The sequence below is a fragment of the Euwallacea fornicatus genome, chromosome 12, assembly GCF_040115645.1.
Source record: "Euwallacea fornicatus isolate EFF26 chromosome 12, ASM4011564v1, whole genome shotgun sequence".
NCBI classification, from domain to species: domain Eukaryota; kingdom Metazoa; phylum Arthropoda; class Insecta; order Coleoptera; family Curculionidae; genus Euwallacea; species Euwallacea fornicatus.
In genome coordinates, this window is record NC_089552.1 from 1,496,172 (window position 1) to 1,516,216 (window position 20,045).

Genomic DNA, 20,045 nt, shown 5'->3' on the forward strand with positions numbered 1-20,045 from the left:
TCTTTAGTACCTTTAAGACCGTCAAAAGTTTAGCTCTTTTATATCTCCTGTTAAGGTGGGTTTATGTAGGAAATCAAATAAAAACAAAATAAATAATAATGATTTATTTGATGTTTAATCACTTTATACAAAAAAAATTGTAAAATCACGAAGCCATTGGTATTTACATCAGACGTCTGAGTGACAAGAGATAACAGAGGAATTTATTCAAACATAAATATCTCTGATATTTTAACGCCTATTTGAAGTTTTTTAATCATCACCCTTTTGATTAACTATCAGTACAAAATTCTATTAAAATGGGAAATAGAATGCCGCGCTTACCATTTATCTCCAAAAATGTAATTCAGCATGGCTAAGCAATGTTGCAAGACAGTGCACCAACTCAAATACGTTCTGGTAAAATTTACTCCTACCTACGTTATTTTCTTGTTTATGTTATTGTTTCAATTTAATAATTTTATATAAATTATATTTTTATTTATTTAAAAAAAAAATTAGATAAAGTTCAAACATCTGTATGAAACATCTAACAATTAAGTATTATAAAAAATACAAAATACACGCTGATAAATTAATAATTAATTCAGGCCAAACACTAAGTATAATATTCGTCTGCAATGCTGCACCTCTTCCTAGAAAAAGAATAAAAAACGTATTCCCATTAGAGTTATATTAAATTTCTTAAATGAAAACTGCACGAAAAAAAATGGATGAGTCATATATTTATCAAATGTAAAATAGCGTAGTTGTGTAAAAAATTAGGGGTCGCAGTTGGTAAAAAAGTAAATCAGGAATAAACATGTTTCATCATAGAAATATTTGGAGTCCAATATGCACTGTGGAAAAACAAATATGGCAACAAGCAAGTAGCAATAGGGAAGTTCACAGAAAACTGCCGACCCCAGCTCCAGAATTCAACGAGTATTTTACATCGATTGTTGAGAATTAGAATCGTTCTCTCGACTTTCCAAATGGTGGGTGAAGAGAGCAATTCCTCCCGCCTGTTTCCTAAAATACCCTCTGTACATAAGGGTTATGTTCTTTTTTTTTTTAATATATTTTTTGCTTTCGGTTATTCCGTTACGAAATTATTTCACGATGTTACGTATAATATCATTGTTATTATTGGGCGGCTCTACTTTTTCTGGTGTAGACTTCACATTACATTATTCATAAACTTAAAAAAAAAAACACTTACCAAACATTCAGGTTTCTCCCCATAATTTTGGATGTAATTTTTCAACACTTGTTGTAAGTCATATTTGGGATTTCGACATTCACCCAATCCAGTCACATTATCCTCTATTAAACCAGACAATAAAGACATCACATGTTCATGACTGGGTTGTCTCTCCCTTAATATTAAGGCAATCAATATTGGAATATAGTCCAGAAATATTAATCGACCTAAAGGATATATTCAGGAAATGGTGAAGTGGATTTAAAAGGTAGCAACTTACTTTTGAAATCTGGCTGTGAACTACATAAACTGCTTAAAAGAAATGTAGCTTTAGTAATAAGTTTGTCATCTCCCCGATCTAAAGCTTGAAGTAATATTACTGGACCATTATAATGAATAAACTGGCCAAAACCTTCTTCACTGTGGCGAACAATTGCTAAACATTTGTATAACAAGGAAAAAAGAATACACTTTAAAAAAAGTTACTTACCACTTAAGCCATATAAAGCTTTTATGGCAACATGCATGTCTTCATCTTTTTCAATAATATTCAACAATTTTGGAATGAATTGATTATCCAAAACCACTTGTTGGCAGTAAGGATTATGTTGACAAAGAACTGCCAATAACTCACATCCTGCTGCCCGTATTTTTGGGTGAGGAGACTTTAAACATGGATATAATACTGTAAAACCCCCAATCTTATGGAAATCTGAAAATAAGAAAGGATAATCCTCAGGTATTGCTTTAGAATTTAAAAAAAACACTTACCACAAGCAACATCTATGTGATCAACATGGTCTAAAATAGTTTCTACAGCCTCTTCATACAGAGATATGTCATCATCCCTCTTGATTTGATCCACTTTCTGAAGAATTTCAATTTGTTTTTGTAATAGTTGTATGACATCAATTGTCATGGATTTAATAGCATCTTCAAGCCACTTTTTTCTCTAAAACATAAGACACTAAAAAAATGCTAATGTTTTAACAACCAATACACACTTCTTCATCCATTGACACGAAAGGAGAATCATATGGAGCATCCTCGGCCCTTGTTGCCTCCATGGCAAATTGGAGTAAACCATGTAAACTCCTGGGTTGCCGGGGTTGTGTAGGTAATGCTTGAGCATCTCCTATATTGCCATTGAAGTTAAAACATTTTAAGGAGATGTATGACTGTCAAAGGACTCACCTGAAGGCTCAGGAGGGGCGCAGATAGCCCCTGCGATTTCAGTCTTTTTTTCTTCGATGCCTGGCATGTCACTGAAAGGGGCCGATAAAAGGGTTAATATGGAGCTTTGCTGAACAATAATTAATGACAAACGAGAGCAATTTATATTTATGTATGTTCAAATTCTAGATAATTCTGGTAACATCGAAAACTTAGATTTAAACAACAGTAGATATTTGTCCGCAATAGTTGATCCGTTATTATTAAAAAAAAATTAAAGAACCGGAGATTTGTTTTGGGGTGTAGTGTGTCGTGAACTGAATATTGGACAGTGCAAGAGTACTTAGAGTTAAATTATTGTGAGTTGGAGAAGCTGAAACTACAGAATATTTGAGGTGTTTCAGATATGCATATCATGTAAATGCATGGAAAAAAATTAAGCTGATTAAAGCAAATAACAGAAGTATTTTTGTTGTGTTTGAAGTTTTTTAATGCACTCATAGATGAAATAATGGAGAGAGAGAGAGAGAGAGAACTAAGAAGTAGTATCCTTTTTCTCATTAAAGTAATTACTTTAAAGTGATTTTTTGATGTAGTATAGATTTCTTGATTTTTTGGTGAAATACATTTTCTTTCGGTATTTAACGCAATGTATTTAAAATCTCGAAACTCCCATTTTAATATAACAAGATAAACAAGAACAGGAAAACACATCATTGCGGATTGCATACTTACCAAGTTTACCTCGCTCATAGTATGTACAATGACAGATCATAACTTCGTTTTTGCACGTGTTTGGTATTGTTTTTAAGTAATTTTCGAATTTTGAAGCAAAATGGGCAAGAAAAGGTATAATTGGAAAGCCCGAGAAGTGGTCAACACACTTATAGATGACTCCACTACTAAAGAGGTGAAATGTATTTTTAAGAAAAGCTGAAAAGTATCAAGCACAGCTTTTTTTAGATCAAACTAGATCTACATGTCTCCGGTAGTTATGATCACAGTAATGCACTGGTCCTGCCTTCTACAAAGCGAAAAACTAAAATTCAAGAAAAGAAAACTAAAGTCACTAGAATACTATCCAAGAAGCACAGGAAAAAACTTGAAAAAATCGTTAACAACAAAAGGAAGAAAGAAAATGTAAGTAGACTTTCAAACAATATTTCTGCAGCCTAATATCCTTTAAACTCAGCGAGCCAGTTTATTGGAATCGCTTCAAAAAGTGCAGGCCTCTTCTGAAGAACTATCACAACTAACATCAATTACTTCAGTGCAAACTAAAGGGTTGAAAAAGTTTTTCTTGGAAGCTTCAAATTCTGACATAATAACATCAAGCTTTGCTGAAGCTGTTGTGCCTAAGAATATAAATCCAATTAAGGGGGCAAAAAGGAAGAGGTTGCTTTTATCTGCTGAAGAACCTGAAGGAAAAAAACAAAGAGTCAATAATGACCCTAATATAGTGGGTTTTGAGAGTGAGAGTGAAAGTAACTCTAGTGAAGATGAAAGTCCTCCAGCGTTGCCTACTCCTTTGCCTGAAAAAATTAAGGAGGAAAATAAAGAGGTACTTCTGACTGAAAACACATCAGAAGTAATTGAAATAACTGAACAAAACCCCATTACCTCCACCCTTAAGTGCAAGCCTGCAGTGTATGTTGATGTTATCAGAACACCAGAGATTCAGGCAGTCCGTATGAAACTCCCAATTCTAGCTGAGGAGCAACAAATCATGGAAATTATTAATGAAAACTCAATAATAATTATAGCAGGAGAAACAGGCAGTGGCAAAACTACTCAAATTCCTCAATTTCTTTATGAAGCAGGTTATGCCATAGACAGGCAAATTGCTATTACAGAACCTCGGAGAGTTGCTGCCATCTCTATGTCCCAGAGAGTTGGGGAAGAAATGAGTTTAAGCAGTAAGGAAGTGTCATATTTGATAAGATTTGAGGGAAATGTCACTGATGACACTAAAATAAAGTTTATGACTGATGGTGTATTGTTGAAGGAGATGCAAAGTGATTTCCTGCTTAAGAAATATTCAGTCATTATCTTGGATGAGGCTCATGAAAGGTAAGAAAATTTTTCTATGTAAAAGCAAAATATACAAATGGTTCGTAGGTCCGTTTTCACGGATATTTTAATAGGATTTTTATCGCGGCTCGTATCATTACGAAAAAAAAAGGGCGATCCATTGAAGCTTATCATCATGTCCGCTACTCTAAGGTTGGCCGATTTCACAGAGAACAAAAGGTTATTCAAAGTTTCTCCTCCTGTTATTAACGTTGAAGCTCGCCAGTTTCCGGTTACTGTACATTTTAACAAGCGCACAGACAAGAATTATTTAAAAGCGGTAATAGTTTAGACCAAGTCCTGTATTCTGATAATTAATATGTTAGATTTCAGGCCTATAGCAAAGTGGTGAAAATTCATACTTCGTTACCGGAAGGGGGGATATTGGTGTTTGTCACAGGTCAGAGGGAGGTTAATTATTTGGTGAAAAAATTACGAAAGACGTTTTCTTCAAAAAAAAGCAAAATTAAAGTTAAAGATGTTGCGGTAGAATCGGAACTGCCAGAGGAAAACATCAGTGAAGATGATGATGAGGAGTATTTTATTAAAAGTCTGTTTTTATGGTTTAATAGTAGCCAGATCAGAATGAATTAATTCTGAATTGCAGGTGCCAGAAAGATGAATCAAAGGAAAAAGAAAATAAAAGTAATCCCTAAAGTAAATTTAGACGATTATAGCGTTGAAAATGACACTGAGTCATTCTCTGATGAAGAATATGATGGGCTGTCTTCAGATGATGAGATCATCGAAGATATTGCGGTGCATAAAAATTCGCAGCCCTTATGGACGGTGCCATTGTACTCAATGTTGCCTACTCATAAACAACAAATGGTAAGTCTGAAGATTTTTTATCAGAGCTTTTTTAGATGAATATGTAATTTTTCACGTATTAATGGTCTACATGTGACTAGTTAAATAAAGGTATCAACACCAAAAACTAAGTAACTGAATTTTTTTTATCTGAAATTTAATATATCTACTTCTAAAGGTTTTTCATGCTCCACCAGAAGGACATCGCCTCTGTATTGTCAGTACAAATGTCGCAGAAACCTCTCTTACCATCCCCAATATAAAGTATGTCGTAGACAGTGGTAAAGCAAAGGTATTGTTTAACATCTAAAGTTAATATTATGTATTGTAACAAAATATTTAGGTAAAATTGTATGATAAAATAACCGGATTGACCACGCAAGTGGTAACGTGGACCAGTAAAGCGTCTGCCAATCAGAGGGCTGGGAGAGCTGGAAGAACAGGTCCAGGACACTGTTACCGGTAGATTTATTGTCACCAAATTATTTAATTTTCAACGAAAAACAATATTTCTTTAGACTATATTCAAGCGCAGTATTTAATGATGAATTCTTCGAGTTCAGCTCCCCAGAAATTCAGCAAAAACCCGTAGATGACATATATTTGCAGCTAAAATGTATGCATGTACAGAAAATCATGAACTTTCCCTTCCCTACAGCTCCGGATATGTTACAGTTAGCAGCCGCTGAGAAAAGACTGGAATTATTAGGTTCGCCTTATTGTTTTATTTATTCCCAACAAGTGATTCTAAGATTATCAATGTCAGGAGTTTTAAAGAAAGGTCAAGTGACACCTTTAGGCCATACTGTCGCCAAGTACCCAGTTTTGCCCCGATTTGGAAAGATGTTGGCGTTGAGTCATCAATTCAACCTTTTGCCTTATACCATTTGTTTAGTGGCGGCTTTAAGTGTCCAGGAAGTGTTATTAGAGGTCAGTTTTACTGCAAACATCCGGCTCACATAAGTTTAATAATGATAATAAAATTTATTAGACATCGATTCATGCAATATCCCCCGAGGAACAAAAGGCGACGCGAGAAAAATGGAGAATTCTAAGGCAACAGTGGGCTGGAACGGGAAATTCTCTTCTTTTGGGCGATGCAGGGGTATTGTTAAAAGCTGTTGGAGCAGCAGAATATGAACATAGCAAGGGAAAGCTGCAGGAATTCTGTGATAAAAATGGATTAAGACATAAGGCTGTGATAGAAATAAGGTAAGAATATTCTGAATATACTTTATAGCCTTGACAGGTCAAATAACCATTTTTATTACGAATTTCCAATACGCTTTATAAATACGACCAAATTTTAGAAAACTGAGATTGCAACTAACCTCTGAAATCAAGAAAAACTTCTCATATGACGACTTAGTCGTCGATTCGAAAATGGAGCCACCAACAGACATCCAAGTAAATATCTCATTCACCCTCTTTTATTTAATTCTTCATAGTTTCATACTTCCTTTATATATTACATAAAATTTTCAATCCTTGATTACTTGACTAACCATAAATAGGCCAAATTATTACGGCAAATCTTGCTATGCGGAATGGGTGATCAATTGGCAAAAAAAGTCAGCCTCGACGAAGTGAAAGACCGCGAGGATCGGGCCAAATTCAAGTACGCTTATTGGGCTAACAATATGGAGGATCCCGTCTATTTACATCAAGGCTCAGTTCTACGGAAAACTCTACCGGAGTTTGTGGTAAGTGAAAACCTATTTCACTTTTGCCTTCCCCCTTAGGACCGTATTTACTTAGGTATATCAAGAAATTTACGAAACCAACAGAATTTACATGCGGGGAGTTACAGCCATTGACGTGGAATGGATGCCTATTTACGTGCCAACGTTGTGTAATCTTTCGGAGCCTTTAGTAAATATTCCTCCTTTTTATAATCAGGAAACTGGTATGCGTTATTCCACATATGTAGTATTTAAATTTTGGAAGAGCGATTAATTAATATTCTTTACTTGTAGGAAAAGTGCATTGCTCAATAACAGGTACTATAGGTACTCAGGCTTGGCCTTTGCCGCAATTAGATGCTCCATATCCTGAAGGGATCGACTGTATTAAGTGGTTCGCAAGCTTCTTGTTAGAGGGAAAACCCTTTAGAAAACTAAAAAAGTATGCGAAAAGTTTGCTGAGTCAGCCTAAAGTCATGGTGAAAAAATGGGCCAAGTTAGTTGTCAAATATTACTAATTTTCTGTATTAATCATTGCTTTTTTGTATAGTTTGCAACCTAGAACTCGGAGTTTGCTTCAAGCACTAGTAGAGAAAAATATCAGTTCAAAACAGGCTCTGGAAGATGTTTGGAAACAAGATTCTAAATGTGAGTTTTTGTGCCAGAAAATATCTTAGGCAAACATCTGATTTGTCATATTTTTAGATTTACTAAACGAGTATCTTAATTGGTTGCCTCAATCGGGACATGCAGAAGTAAGTTTGATGTGGCCTCCGTTAGATTAAACTAAAGAGATCTAAATTTGTAAATATTGTAAATAGTCGCCTTTTAGTCATCATTAGGGAATTAAGAATAAACATTATATATGCAAATAAAAGTAGTTTTTATTATATAAAAATAAACAAAGTGGAACATGATTTATTCATTTGAAAAATGCTCGATCTCGTCGGGTTCTTCTTCCTCAAAATCTTTCGTTTTGACATCTAAATCTTCTCCAAATTGAATCACATTGTCTATGGTTATCATGACATCACCTGGAAGTATTACAACTACTATATAAGGAATCAATAGACAAGGTTACAATCTTACCTATATTTTCTTGATTTTTAAGATTTAAAGGGATAAATCGAACTAAAGAATAATCTTCGATAATTTTCCCGATCGTTTCAGTAAGGTTTTTATATTTCGCGTTAAAAGATGACATACCATTTAATTCAACATCGCCTTAAAAGTGAAAAATTATTATTTTCTATTAAGACGATTTAAGTCATACCTAGTATTGCGTGAGAATCGGGTTCCAGAAAGCGATCTAATCGTCTTCTAGCCGATTTACAAAGCAGGTCCATTTTTGAGAGGATGTTAATGTGTGGCAGCTCTAAGTTTACCATCACACTAAGTGCTGCCATTGTGCCTAAAACACCTCATACGTGCAAAAACTCAAAGAGAACCTTTTTGTAAAAATATGCACATACTACTTGATCTTTCTCAAGTAAGCAATACTCAGCTAATAGCACTATTTTATTAAGTAGTACCTGATAGAAATTTGGCCCCATCAGTCATGAATTGCACATCGACTAGGAAGACTGAACATACATTGAAATTCCAATCCTGCAACTGTTTTACCAGTTTCTTCATTGCTGTTAAATGTGTGTATAATTCTATTTGGCCAGGACAGTCAAATATTATATAATCTTCTTCATGTTCTCCTAGAAACATGCTGGGAAACATGAGATTTGTAATCTTGTGTAAAGTATGCGAGAAGCACAACATTGTAGTGGAGGAGCATAAAAAAGTTGGCAATGTTTTGTTGGTTATAAACTTACCTAATTTCTCACGAAGCCAATCTGAATTTTCCAACAAATATTCAATGCAAAAGATCAATCCCCCTATGAAACAACTTATGAAATTGTACCACAACTAAGACACTATTTAACACACTACCATTAGGCCCAAAATGCAGTTCCTCATCTTCCATTGTATCTTGAACCTGGATTAGCTCTCTAATATCTACCAGTGGCACATAATCAAAGTGCTCAGCTGCTGGGTCTAAATTAACTACTTCAATGTTCCTTTTCTGATCTATCCCATATTGGGCTATACTGGTACAATAAGTAGACTGCAAAGCAGTTAACATGTGGTTAATACTGAGTGTAAGTTGAAATTGGTATATTTGATAATATTGTTACCTTGCCACTGCCCGCAGGACCTACTACTAATTGTGCATATCTCATTTTAGTATCAAAGAATCTCTCAGGACTTCAATTCATTAGGAAAAGATTAAACCAAACAGTCTTGAACGATTTTGAAAAATTTTATTTCAAAAATCATTATTCTAGACCAACATAATAAAGTTTGATATTTTAGGTTATGTAAAAGGGTAATTCTGCCATATTCTATTTGGATAATTATTCCTGTCAGTTCTTGGGATCAATTATGTCTCCCTCTTTATTTATTTCTTATATCATCCTAAGACGAAAAGAGATAAAACTCTTTTGCCTCCTTAAACCAATGAGAAATCTTTTTCTGTTGACGTCACCTCCTATTTTATTTTGACGTTTATTCGCGAGTTTCGTGTAATGTTTATTTACCCAAAACATCCGAAAAAAACCTGTTTTTTGCAGAAAAATGTTTAAAAAACTTAAAGACAAAATCACCGAGGAGGTAAAAATCAGCCCCCAACGTTTCCAACAACTGACGCAAAGCGTGAGCGACAAGTTGCAGGGCACTAGTACCCCAGACGAAAGCATGTTTTCTATTGGAGAAGACGGTAAATGGCCCCAAAATTCTAAATTACGTTAGCAATGCCCTGTAGAGAGACCCTATTACCAGCTACAAACTCAGGTTTTTCATTTATGCTGTTATCATTCAAAAGTATCAGGCTACATTAATCTGTGATAGTTATCAACTATGATAAATATCCTGATGTCAAAGTGTGCTTCCTTGATTGCAATTAAAATTCTTAAGTTTGCAAAACTGACACTCAATGTAATACCTCACCAATCAATGCAGTATTAACCAAAATATGGTTTTAAGAAGTTTAAAATTAGCCCCTGCACTGATATTTAATTGCAGATGAACACTCAGCAAACACAAGTGCAACTGACCAGGGCTTTTCGAGTGTTAACCTGGTATCACCCTCCTCTGAAGGCAGGACACGAAGATTATCAAACTCTTCAATGGCTAGTGACATTTCTTTTCTTCCCAGGTATGAGTCAGGCAGCATGTACCATTTGCAAGTGAGTATTCAAAGATGAAAATTTTTAATAGTCACCGAATTTATGAGTTTGGTTTGATATGGTGATATAATTGGTAGTTTAGTAACAAGTGATTGTAAAAAATAAGTCTTGCATTAGCTAGTGAACAGGAAAAGCAGGCTCTTGATTAAGCTATTTGGAGTTTGACATTGAATACCTTATAAATATATAATAACTGATGAATTTATTCAAGATAGGCTTGTGATATTTCAATACCTGCTTCAGGTTCTTTTTTGATGATTACCCTGTATAATAATCTGCTGAAAATCTAGTACTTATTTGTTTTGATCTTTGAACTTTATGATTAGGTGTAATTAGCCAGAACTAGATATTAAGTATGGAAATTTTCTAAGCGTTTTACGTTTTTTTTTTACAAAACATATTTTTTATTACTTTTTAAAAATATTTTCTTTTATTTTATATTATATTCTATAAGTAAAGCTATCTTAAATAATATCACGCATTGCCCATTTAAACCAAATTATATCTCCTTTGACAGAAAAATATATCGAACCGGAGTGTCACCGTTTCGAAATTTGCATGACTATATTGGTATTTTTTGCAAATGAGAAATAGAGGTTCTATTATTTTTCTAGTTGCGTTGACACAGTATTCATGTTTTCATTCTTCTTTTAACATTTGCGTGAAACTACTGCAATATTCCACAAAAACTCAGGTACCACCGGTACTACCTTGGACTGCGATTATAAGGTAAAAATTACCGATACGTGTAATGAGAAATACAAACTAACTTAAGTGAAAAATTTGAGTTTCTTCTAAAAAATGGCCAGTTGAGCGCTACAAAACAATAAGGGGGAAGAAGCACCTTTTTTTTCGATCTGATTAATGCAACTGCGCCGCACCCACGAAGTGTTGGATTGTCCACAAAGTTACTCCGTATTTTACAGTATAAATGAAAGACAATGTTTTGCATTAAAAATAATAACTTTATTCAATGATGTACTGCCTATTTTGTTCAGTAACATTTCTTCATTTTTGCAATAACATAAAAATTACATTTTTTTTTCGGGAAAAAATGGTCCAAGTATATTTTCACAAGTTCGTCAGTTACGAAAGTTTTTTCATTAAAGACATTTTACTGTGATGGAAACAGATAGTAATCCAATTATGCTAGATTTGGGAAGTAGGGTGAATGTAGGAACACATTCCATCCAAGATGTAGCATTTTCTGGTGGTTGGTCAAATTTTTATGTGGTTTAGCATTGTTTTAATGAAACACAACAAGTTTACAAATTACCAATCCAGAGCGATTTTTCTTCATTTCGTTATTTAATTTATTCAGTTGACAATATTTTTGGTAAACTCATCAGACTGACAACATAACTTTTCTTTGAATATCCGCTTGTGGTGTGTTTTGAACTGGCTCACTATGCTTGATCCAAGATTTTTTCCGTGAAACATCGTTTTAAACAATCCATTTTTCGTCTCTAGTTATACGCTCCACCAACGGGTCATTTTCAGGTCATCAAAAGATAGAAATATTTTCTATTTTTGCCTCAAGGGCGAATTTTACCTACCGGTACAGATCTACTAGCTATAAGATGTTTCTATGCAGTTCAAAAGGATATTCTCTTGAAGAACTGCCGTTGGCATTGCCGATTTCTGCCTGTGTTAACTTGACTTGAGACGGACCGAAGAAAGGAGGTGCGACGGGCTCGAAATTGGTTTTTGGGATGAGCAAGTTAATTGAACACAAATAAAAAGGACTAAACCTCGAGGTCGCCTTAATCATTACTCCTTTCACTATTTGCATCCATCTCCACATTCTGCAGGGATTTCTACTAGATTTAGGACTTGTTCAAAGAGCTTTTCACACTCATGTTTCTCAGAGAATGTCCCTAAAATCCCCAGCCATGTTAGTTTAATCCGACAAACGAGCCTGTTCATGAAAACTTTATCAGCTGCTAAACTAATAAAAGGCCACTAGGCAAGGCCGTATTGATTATTTCAATAACGCTTCTCTAAACTTCTTTTAGTCGGATTTCGACGCTTCGGCAAGTGAACTAGAGGACAATGTATCTCAATCCTCATCTAAATTGGGACACCTCAGCAAAGAACAAGTTCACGCGGCCTTTCAGAAATCGCAGTTGAGGTATCACAAATACCGAGGCAGGTACACCGACTTGGCTAGGCATTATAAGGAGCTGGAGAGGGAAAACGCAAAAATGAAGGTGCGTTAATACGTCTGGTAATTCCGTGGGATGTTTGCCAAGTTTGCGGCTGTATTTTAACACCTAATTATACTTCAATCGCAAGATTATTAGTTTAGATTGCTAAAAATAGGTTTCTTTATAGTCGGTTTTGGTGGAAACCCAAGACAAGGCCATTCGGCGGGTGACAGAGTTGAAAGAGCAGTGCTCGCTCGAACAGAAGGCCAAAGCTCACTTAGAGAACGCGCTGCGGGATGAAATTGACGAAAAGCAGTTGAAAATCCAGTCTTTGCAAACCAAAATTGGCCTTCTGCAGCAAAGCCGCAACCATACGAACGTTTTGGTTCAGTTGGATGAGAGTGAGGCAACCTGTAAAGTGGATTCTGATAAATTAGAACAGCTCACTAAATACTTAAACGATGCACGGGGCGAGATTGAAGCACTAAATGGCAAGATCCAGGAGTATAAGGCCAGGGACATAGTGTTCCAGACCAAGGAGCATGACTACAAGAGTAAAATTATCACGCTAGAGAGAGACATTGCAGATTTTGCTGAGAGGTGGGTCTCTTTTCCTCTTTAACGTGTACGAACTTCGAAATGTTTTTTTAGGGAAAAAGAAAATAACTTGCGTCTGGCAGAAAACAAAATGGAGCTGCACAACGAGATGCTGGGTAAAGAGTCGGAAATTAGTCGGTTGAAGCAGGAGGTGGAGAGCCTCAGAGCGCACGAGAAAGACTCCAAGCCGACCAAAATGGAAAACTTGCAAAGCCAAAATAATAAGCTGATCGAAAAGTTGGAAAATGCCACTGTAAAGTGTAACGGATTAGAAAACGAGCTGTTAAAAATGGAGAAATTTAAAATGGACATTGAAGAGCTTAGAGGGGAGAAACAGAAGTTGGAAGAGCAGAACAGACGACTGCAGAGCGTAAATTCAATGTTGAAGACTGGCCTAAGCACCTGCCAAGAAAATTTACACAGGTTTTAATGCAATCTACAAAATGGGGCAGCCAAATGGTATAAATTCGATTACTGAATATTTCAACATACTTAAAAAAATATACATGCCTCAGAGCTTTTGGGAGAATCGTAATCATAAATAAAAATGTCTTATGATATTAATCAATATCTGAGGCGTGACCGATTTAATTGCAAGTGTTATTCTTCGTTTTCAGTCAGCTAGATCGCGTGGTTTAATTTTGTATACCATACTCTTCACATATCCCTCTTAAGCAGTCTAACGGAATAAGATCAAGTGGTCGTGCGGACCATTTTAGCGATTCCTTCCTTCGTATACGGCCATTTGGAAAAGTTAACTTTAGGTATATTGAGATCGATTTATTGTTATTTTATTACACTATTAATAACAAACTGATATTAGTTATTAAGTTTTTAGTTTATCGTAGAGAAGTTTCTCAATTACACGAATGGATTTTTTAAAATTATTTTTTGCAATTAAGCTTAAAACCACAGCACTTTTGAATAGATAATGAAAAGATATTTGACATAAAGTATCACTAACCCATATTTCCGATTTAAAAATTTGGGTGCTACAACTATCATTCACGAGGTTGAAATAAGGAACTCATTTTTTACGTTTTGAAAATTATGCATATTTTGAATTTATTCCATTTAGCTGTTCGATCCTGTCGTATACCACATAGAATTTTAACGATTCCTTTACAGGCTTTCGCAGGAAAAGCAAGAACTTAGCCACATAATAAAATCGGAACAGAAAAGTTATGAGGCTCAAATCACACAGCTACGAGACAGTGCCAAAAAAAGGCTGCTCACCCTTGAGAAAGAAATATTCGAAAAAATTAACAGTGACTATGAAGCTAAAGAAAATGCGTTGAAGGATCACTTTGAGCAACAAATCAGAGAAATATCGGCTAGTAACGACACAGCGACTGAAATCCACCAGAAAATTGGGGAAAAAGATGATATTATTAAAAGTATTTCGCAAGAACTAAAGGATATTAGGGATAGAGTTGCAGCCAAGGAAGAACAGTACAGAGAATTGGAGTCTACTCATTTGGAACTCATCGAGGAAAGCAGCCTCCTGAAGAGCGTGGTCAACAATATGGAGAGACATATTTCCGAGACCGCCAATGAGGATAATAAAGGTTATGAAAAGAAGATTGAACATTTAGAAGTGAGTAATATCTGCTATCAAAAGCATTTTATTAGGGCAATTGCAACGCAATATATTTTAACACGATAATATAAAAAAGTTTAGGGAGGTTTAGCAACTTTCCGCAAGAGCCAAAGTTACAATACAACAAGCTATGCAGCAATGGAAGCATTACAAATGAAATTTGAGGTCAAATTTACCATTAGATTTGAAGGACCCAACTACAAATACAAGGACATATGAAGTGACATACAGTGCACATGGTATCTAATACATGGCTTACAAAAACACTATGTTTTTTGTGGAAATACCTTGCATGCATAGCTCTCGACCTATGAAAGAAAATATCAGGGGTAAAAAAGGTGCCGAAGCATGACTAATTACTTCGAAATGTTTGGATAGCGAATTTCTAGTTTTTGTTCTATGGTTACTTGGCTTGCTCCCCCCGTTGTTGTTATAAACGACACAATAAAAAAAAACTCGATATAAAAAAAAATTATTTCTGTAGAAAAAGTTTTAAAGTATTTTTCATGATATGGTTTCGATGCAAAAAAAATTAACTCATAATTTTCTCAAGAGCCTAAAGAAAATAAGTTTTTCATATTTTAACGATTTTCCTCACTGTAGGTCAACATGAAAACTCTTCAAGACGAACTTGGAAAACTCCGCAAAATAAGCAATGAAAAAGAGAAGCAAAACGTTCACTTGGCTAAGGAAAATTTAAAACTTCAAACCTCCCATGACGATCTAGTCCAGAAATTTAGGTGTGTAGTTTTTATCTCTATGAGATTTTTTTCGAATGAACTGCTCGTCAGAATGGCCGAATAGATACATTTTTCTGTCATTTTCCGACTGGTTTTCCCCATTTCCATCGATCTTGACAAAAAAAAGTTGCCTTTTTTATTCGCGAGAGTCGGTCAACAAATTTTCGATATACGAGCTCTCAAAAATTATCCCGTCCCAACTAATTTGATGAGCAGTTTATACGAATTAATCCCTTTAAGACTAATGGAAGAAAAAGAGGAAGCTGCAGAGCTAGAAATAACCGAAACCAACCTGCTTGAAATGAAGGTGCAAGCTCTTGAAGAGGAAAAGAAGACTTTGCTGGATAGTTTCGAATTGGAACGCAAGTTGTTTAATAAAGTTCTGGAAGAACACAACGATATAAAGGTAAAGGAGATTACTATAGCAGATATGGAGCAGACAATTCAGACACTAGAGCAGAAAGTCATTGAGCTGAAGGGCTACTTGAAGCAAAAAGATTCGCTAATAGTAGACCTTAACAAGGTATTTCATCTTAATGCTAACTAAAGAAGAAAGAATTTTACATCTACACTACCCACACAGATGAAACTGGACTTAGAGGAGAATTTGGCGAAGGCGAGAGAACAATTGCGTATTCAGGAGGAGCGCGAGGTAGCTGTGGAACTGGACAAAACCGAGTGCAACTTGCTGCAAATCAAAGTACAGCAAATGGAAAACGAGAAAGACAGATTGCTGAAATCCTTCGAGCAAGAACGAGAGACTTTCGATCAGAGTTTCCATCAGCATAAAGAAGAATTTTTGAGACACAAGGAGGACATTATTCAGGAGAACGTCGAACTGGCCAAGGAGAACCTCGAGCTAAAGCGTGTTAATGACGAATTAACAGGGAAGACGCGGTTGATCGAAGAAAAAGAGCAGGTAGTGGTTATAAAAATAGAAATCAACCAGACACTCTGAGTTTTCTTTTAGTTGATAGAATTGGAAAGCTCAGAGTGCAACTTGTTAAAGCTTAAAGTACAGGAATTGGAGCAGGAAAGGGTGGATTTAGAAAAGGGTTACGAGGCCGAAAGAGAGCTATTTAACAAGGTTATGGTGGAGCACAAAGACCTGAAGCTCAAGGACGAACGGATTAAGCATTTGGAGGGGAGCGTCGAGCGGCTGACCGCCAAAGTCGCTAAACTGAATCGGTATTTGAAAAACAAAGAGGAAACCATTGTGAAGCTTCACAAAGTAAGTTACTAGTAAATTTCTGTGAATGGTAGCCAAAACCACTTTGCCCAAAATGCTCTCTGGTAGGGTTAGGTTGCTCTGGTGTCATTTCTTCAAATTTCCTTTAATATACACATTTTAGTTATACTAAAGCCCATGTTAATGTCTCATTTCTTTTAGGACAATTTAACCAACGAACAAGAAGTAGCCAAACTCACGGAAGCCTTAAAGATAAAAGAGGAGGAAATAGATTCTTTACAAATAGAGAAAACCGAATGCGGTTTATTGGAGATGAAACTCAAAGCCATTGAAGAAGAAAACCATAACCTATTGAACTCATTTGAACTCGAACGAAGCACTTTCGAGGATGCACTAGCCAAGGGCTCACTCATTGAGAACCGAGTGGACGATTTAGTAAAGAAACTTATAGCTGTAAATCAGGAGAAAAGCGACTTGGAAGAGGCTGTTAAATTGGAGAAGCAGGATTTAATTGACTCGTTTGAAGTAAGGAGAACTGCAACTGGAAGAATGGGAAGTTTAATGACTGTTTTAAGGTGGAAAGAAAGAATTTCCAGATTACTGACGCAGAGCTCCGTAAAATCGCCCAAGAGAATCAACTATTGAAAGAAGAAAAAAACACTTTGAATTCGAGATTGAAAGAAGAAACTGAGATGTTGGGAGAGCAAGTGAACATTTTGAAAGAAGAGACAAGTCGGCTGCAGACCGATAATGAGGCCTTGAGAAAGGAATTGGGTAGGTACTCAACTATCTTTGTTTTCTATATAGCATTTTTTTTTCAGATATTCGTCAAGAAAAGTTAGACGAATTAACTGTCGCAATGGAGAAGTTAACGAAAGACTTGAAACATGGTGAGGAAAAATGCCAAAAAGTCATGGAAACCTCCAGAAAAGAAAAGTCGGAAAAAAAACAGGCTATTTCCAAGATCAAAGAGATGCAACAGGAATTGGACAAGAACAACGAAGAAATAAAAGCCATTAAAATAGCGCTTGAAAGCGTTGAAAAATTATATAACGAAGCCAAATCGATCCATTCGGGCGACCTGAAGGTTTTGGCCGATGTGCGTCAAAAGTGCGACGAATTTAACAACGAAAAATTAAAATTGGAGAAAGATTTGAAAAAGAAATCTGACGAGTTCCAGTTTAAGCTGAAAGAAATGGGAGTTATTGAACAGCAGTTGGGAGTTGTGCGACAGGAAAAGGAGGCTTTGACTTATGAGAACAAACATCTCAGAGAAAGAATAGAAGAAGTCGCCATTGAAGGCGAGAATCTTCGTGCCTTGACCTCTAAAGCCAAAGAACTGGAGCAGGTCAAGAAACAAAATGAGGTGAAATTAATCTTGGATTTGCTAGAAAAGGTAGTAAATGGAAAGTTTTAGGTCTTGCAAAACGAGTGTGACAAATTAAACCAAGGTATCTCTGAATTAAAAGTACAGATAAACCAACTGGATTCAGACAACAGACACGTGAATGAGGAACACGACAAATTAATGAGTGAGGTTGAAGAGTATAAAGTGAAATATGAATGTGTGGAAAACGAAAAAGGACAAATGCAGAAGGAGCGCCTTGAGACCGAAGAGGAAAGAAATAATTTAAGGGTACATTCAAGCAAATATAATTAAAGATCAACTAATTTATTATTTTTTTGGGATTGGTCTTTAGGTGGCTGTGACTGATCTGACTGAAAAACTAGAACGAACTCTGAAAGAAAAAGGTTCGCAAAATCCGGATTTGGCACAAATCCAGCGAGATTTCTTGGAAATCAAAGACAAGTGTGATAAACTTCATTTAGAGAATAAGAATCTGAAGACCGAGTATTCGAAACTTGAGGACCAGTTTAATAGTTTCAGGAAGGTAAGTCTAAGATGTTGATTTTATGAGATGATGAAGACAATGTGGTAGGCAATAAGTTTTTTTCATTATTTAGACCGGCAGTTGAAGACGCTTTTTAGTTTTGATTTTACTGAATATGCCTTTAGAGGGGCTTAACAAGGCATACATTTCAGTTGTGCAGAGTACTTTGTCTACTTTTGAGATGTTTGGATTTGAAATAACACTATTTGTAATTTTATTTATAAAAAATTTAGTGAAATAAATTTTATTTTTAGATTAAAAAGGATCTTGAAACCCAATTAAGCAAAATGGAACACCAATACAACGAGGTGACACACGAAAAACAGCTCTTGCAGGACGAAGTGCATGAGTTGAAGATTTTACCTGTAAATCATAGTAATGGGAGCAATAAATTAGGTCAGTACAACTCCTCTTAATCTGTGAATTTTAGAGAAATTTACAAGAGACTTGAATGTGCACACAGAAACTGACAAATTATTCAAAGAGGCCTAAATACCAACCGACTAGTTCCTCTATTTTCGGGAAAAAATCGCTTCCCAGTAAATTTGCTACCACGTCAATAATTTTCCCCTCATGCCGTTACAGATGACTTAGCGATAGTGAAAGAAGACCACCTCCTGTTGTCCTCCTTACGAGGACCTCAGAATGGACCAATAAACCCTGACAGAGACCGACTGCAACTAGAGATCGACGCTTTAAGAGACAAAGTCGTTCAGTACAAGTCTCTGGATTTGACCAACAAAAGTTCTCTTGAGTTTTATGAGAACGAGCTGCAAAAACTAAAAAACAAGAACGAGAAACTCAACAGGACGTTAGACGAGACGTTGGTCACGCTAAATCATTGCACGGAACTATCCAGTTCGACCGAAATCGAGTACCTGAAGAATGTGTTGTACAATTATATGTTGGGAAAAGAGAGTTTGGTGCTGGCCAGGGTGATCGCGGCAGTGTGCAAATTCGATCCTGCCCAGACCGAGGCAGTGTTGCAGAAGGAGCAGCAGAAGCAGACTTTGGTAAGAAAATATAAGCATTCTCCTCTTAAATATTTGAATGTCAACTTTTGTAATTTTCATAGCTGGGGCAATTAGGAATACTCTAGCATCAGGACGACGCTTTAGACTTTGCTTCCAAATGCAACTGAATTAGATACAATCTACAGGGTGTTACTATATTAAAGGTCAACACCTTAATCAAAAAGCTGTGCTAAAACTTTGTAAAAGCAAATGTGTCTTATTAAAATCGTGTCAGAGGCTTGACTGTATACCAATAGGAAATTCAATTGTATATGGGGTGAGTCACGAATCCCGTTTATTAGACACTTTTGGAGGACTAAAAAAGGTGACATACTCTTTTTTAATCCTGCAGAGTTTGCTATCAAAGGGGTACCGGAACAACCCCATATTAATACTTAATAAAGCCACTTGAGTATAATTTATTAAAATGATTAAAATTAAAGATAAAGCCTACATAAATACTTCTTTATAAGTTTTCTAACAATCTTCAGGTATCTAAAAGTGTCACTCTTAAGTTTTTTCTGGCCTTTTCTCATTCAAATGTGCACAGTCATTCAATAGGCAAACACTTCTTTATTCACAAAGGATTCAACTGGCATTTTTGCATTCCAATGGTTATAATATACCCCATAGTCTGTGTATTATATAATTTCGTAGACCTTTTAATCCATCTACACTTTTATGTATTATGGAATCACTTTATAATGTTTATG

The 20,045-nt window shown here is 35.7% G+C and overlaps 4 protein-coding genes across 5 annotated transcripts; 2 read left to right on the top strand and 2 right to left on the bottom strand.

Moving 5' to 3' along the window:
* Window positions 1-89: 89 nt before the first annotated feature.
* LOC136342671 (hsp70-binding protein 1) lies at window positions 90-2,870 on the bottom strand. Its single transcript, XM_066288711.1, has 7 exons — window positions 2,378-2,870; window positions 2,188-2,318; window positions 1,955-2,135; window positions 1,674-1,895; window positions 1,464-1,619; window positions 1,202-1,410; window positions 90-635 (listed from the first exon to the last, which is right to left on the bottom strand). The coding sequence occupies exons 1-7, from the start codon at window positions 2,442-2,444 to the stop codon at window positions 582-584; spliced, it is 1,020 nt and encodes a 339-aa protein (XP_066144808.1). The 5' UTR covers window positions 2,445-2,870; the 3' UTR covers window positions 90-581.
* Window positions 2,871-3,102: 232 nt separating this feature from the next.
* On the top strand, window positions 3,103-7,795 carry kz (putative ATP-dependent RNA helicase kurz). Its single transcript, XM_066288705.1, has 17 exons — window positions 3,103-3,266; window positions 3,320-3,496; window positions 3,549-4,426; window positions 4,475-4,706; window positions 4,760-4,976; window positions 5,034-5,257; window positions 5,415-5,528; window positions 5,580-5,698; window positions 5,755-5,945; window positions 6,003-6,166; window positions 6,228-6,448; window positions 6,547-6,643; window positions 6,751-6,939; window positions 6,995-7,142; window positions 7,213-7,414; window positions 7,469-7,566; window positions 7,624-7,795. The coding sequence occupies exons 1-17, from the start codon at window positions 3,192-3,194 to the stop codon at window positions 7,701-7,703; spliced, it is 3,426 nt and encodes a 1,141-aa protein (XP_066144802.1). The 5' UTR covers window positions 3,103-3,191; the 3' UTR covers window positions 7,704-7,795.
* Window positions 7,783-9,300, bottom strand: LOC136342673 (GPN-loop GTPase 3). Its single transcript, XM_066288714.1, has 7 exons — window positions 9,105-9,300; window positions 8,860-9,034; window positions 8,742-8,804; window positions 8,451-8,624; window positions 8,192-8,329; window positions 8,008-8,142; window positions 7,783-7,952 (listed from the first exon to the last, which is right to left on the bottom strand). The coding sequence occupies exons 1-7, from the start codon at window positions 9,147-9,149 to the stop codon at window positions 7,837-7,839; spliced, it is 846 nt and encodes a 281-aa protein (XP_066144811.1). The 5' UTR covers window positions 9,150-9,300; the 3' UTR covers window positions 7,783-7,836.
* A 153-nt stretch (window positions 9,301-9,453) lies between these two features.
* On the top strand, window positions 9,454-19,939 carry Golgin245 (Golgin-245). Of its 2 annotated transcripts, XM_066288703.1 has the most exons (18): window positions 9,455-9,685; window positions 9,991-10,154; window positions 12,170-12,364; window positions 12,489-12,901; window positions 12,953-13,321; window positions 14,027-14,495; window positions 15,102-15,238; window positions 15,479-15,761; window positions 15,822-16,157; window positions 16,209-16,469; window positions 16,629-16,952; window positions 17,003-17,201; window positions 17,249-17,793; window positions 17,845-18,063; window positions 18,128-18,319; window positions 18,574-18,715; window positions 18,905-19,332; window positions 19,395-19,939. In XM_066288703.1, exons 1-18 carry the CDS (start codon window positions 9,544-9,546, stop codon window positions 19,416-19,418), a joined length of 4,842 nt encoding a protein of 1,613 aa, XP_066144800.1. In that variant the 5' UTR covers window positions 9,455-9,543; the 3' UTR covers window positions 19,419-19,939. The 2 variants fall into 2 exon arrangements, with proteins under 2 accessions (XP_066144801.1, XP_066144800.1); XM_066288704.1 differs by lacking the exon at window positions 19,395-19,939 and having other exon boundaries at window positions 9,454-9,685; window positions 18,574-18,694; window positions 18,750-18,993.
* The last annotated feature ends 106 nt before the right edge of the window (window positions 19,940-20,045 follow it).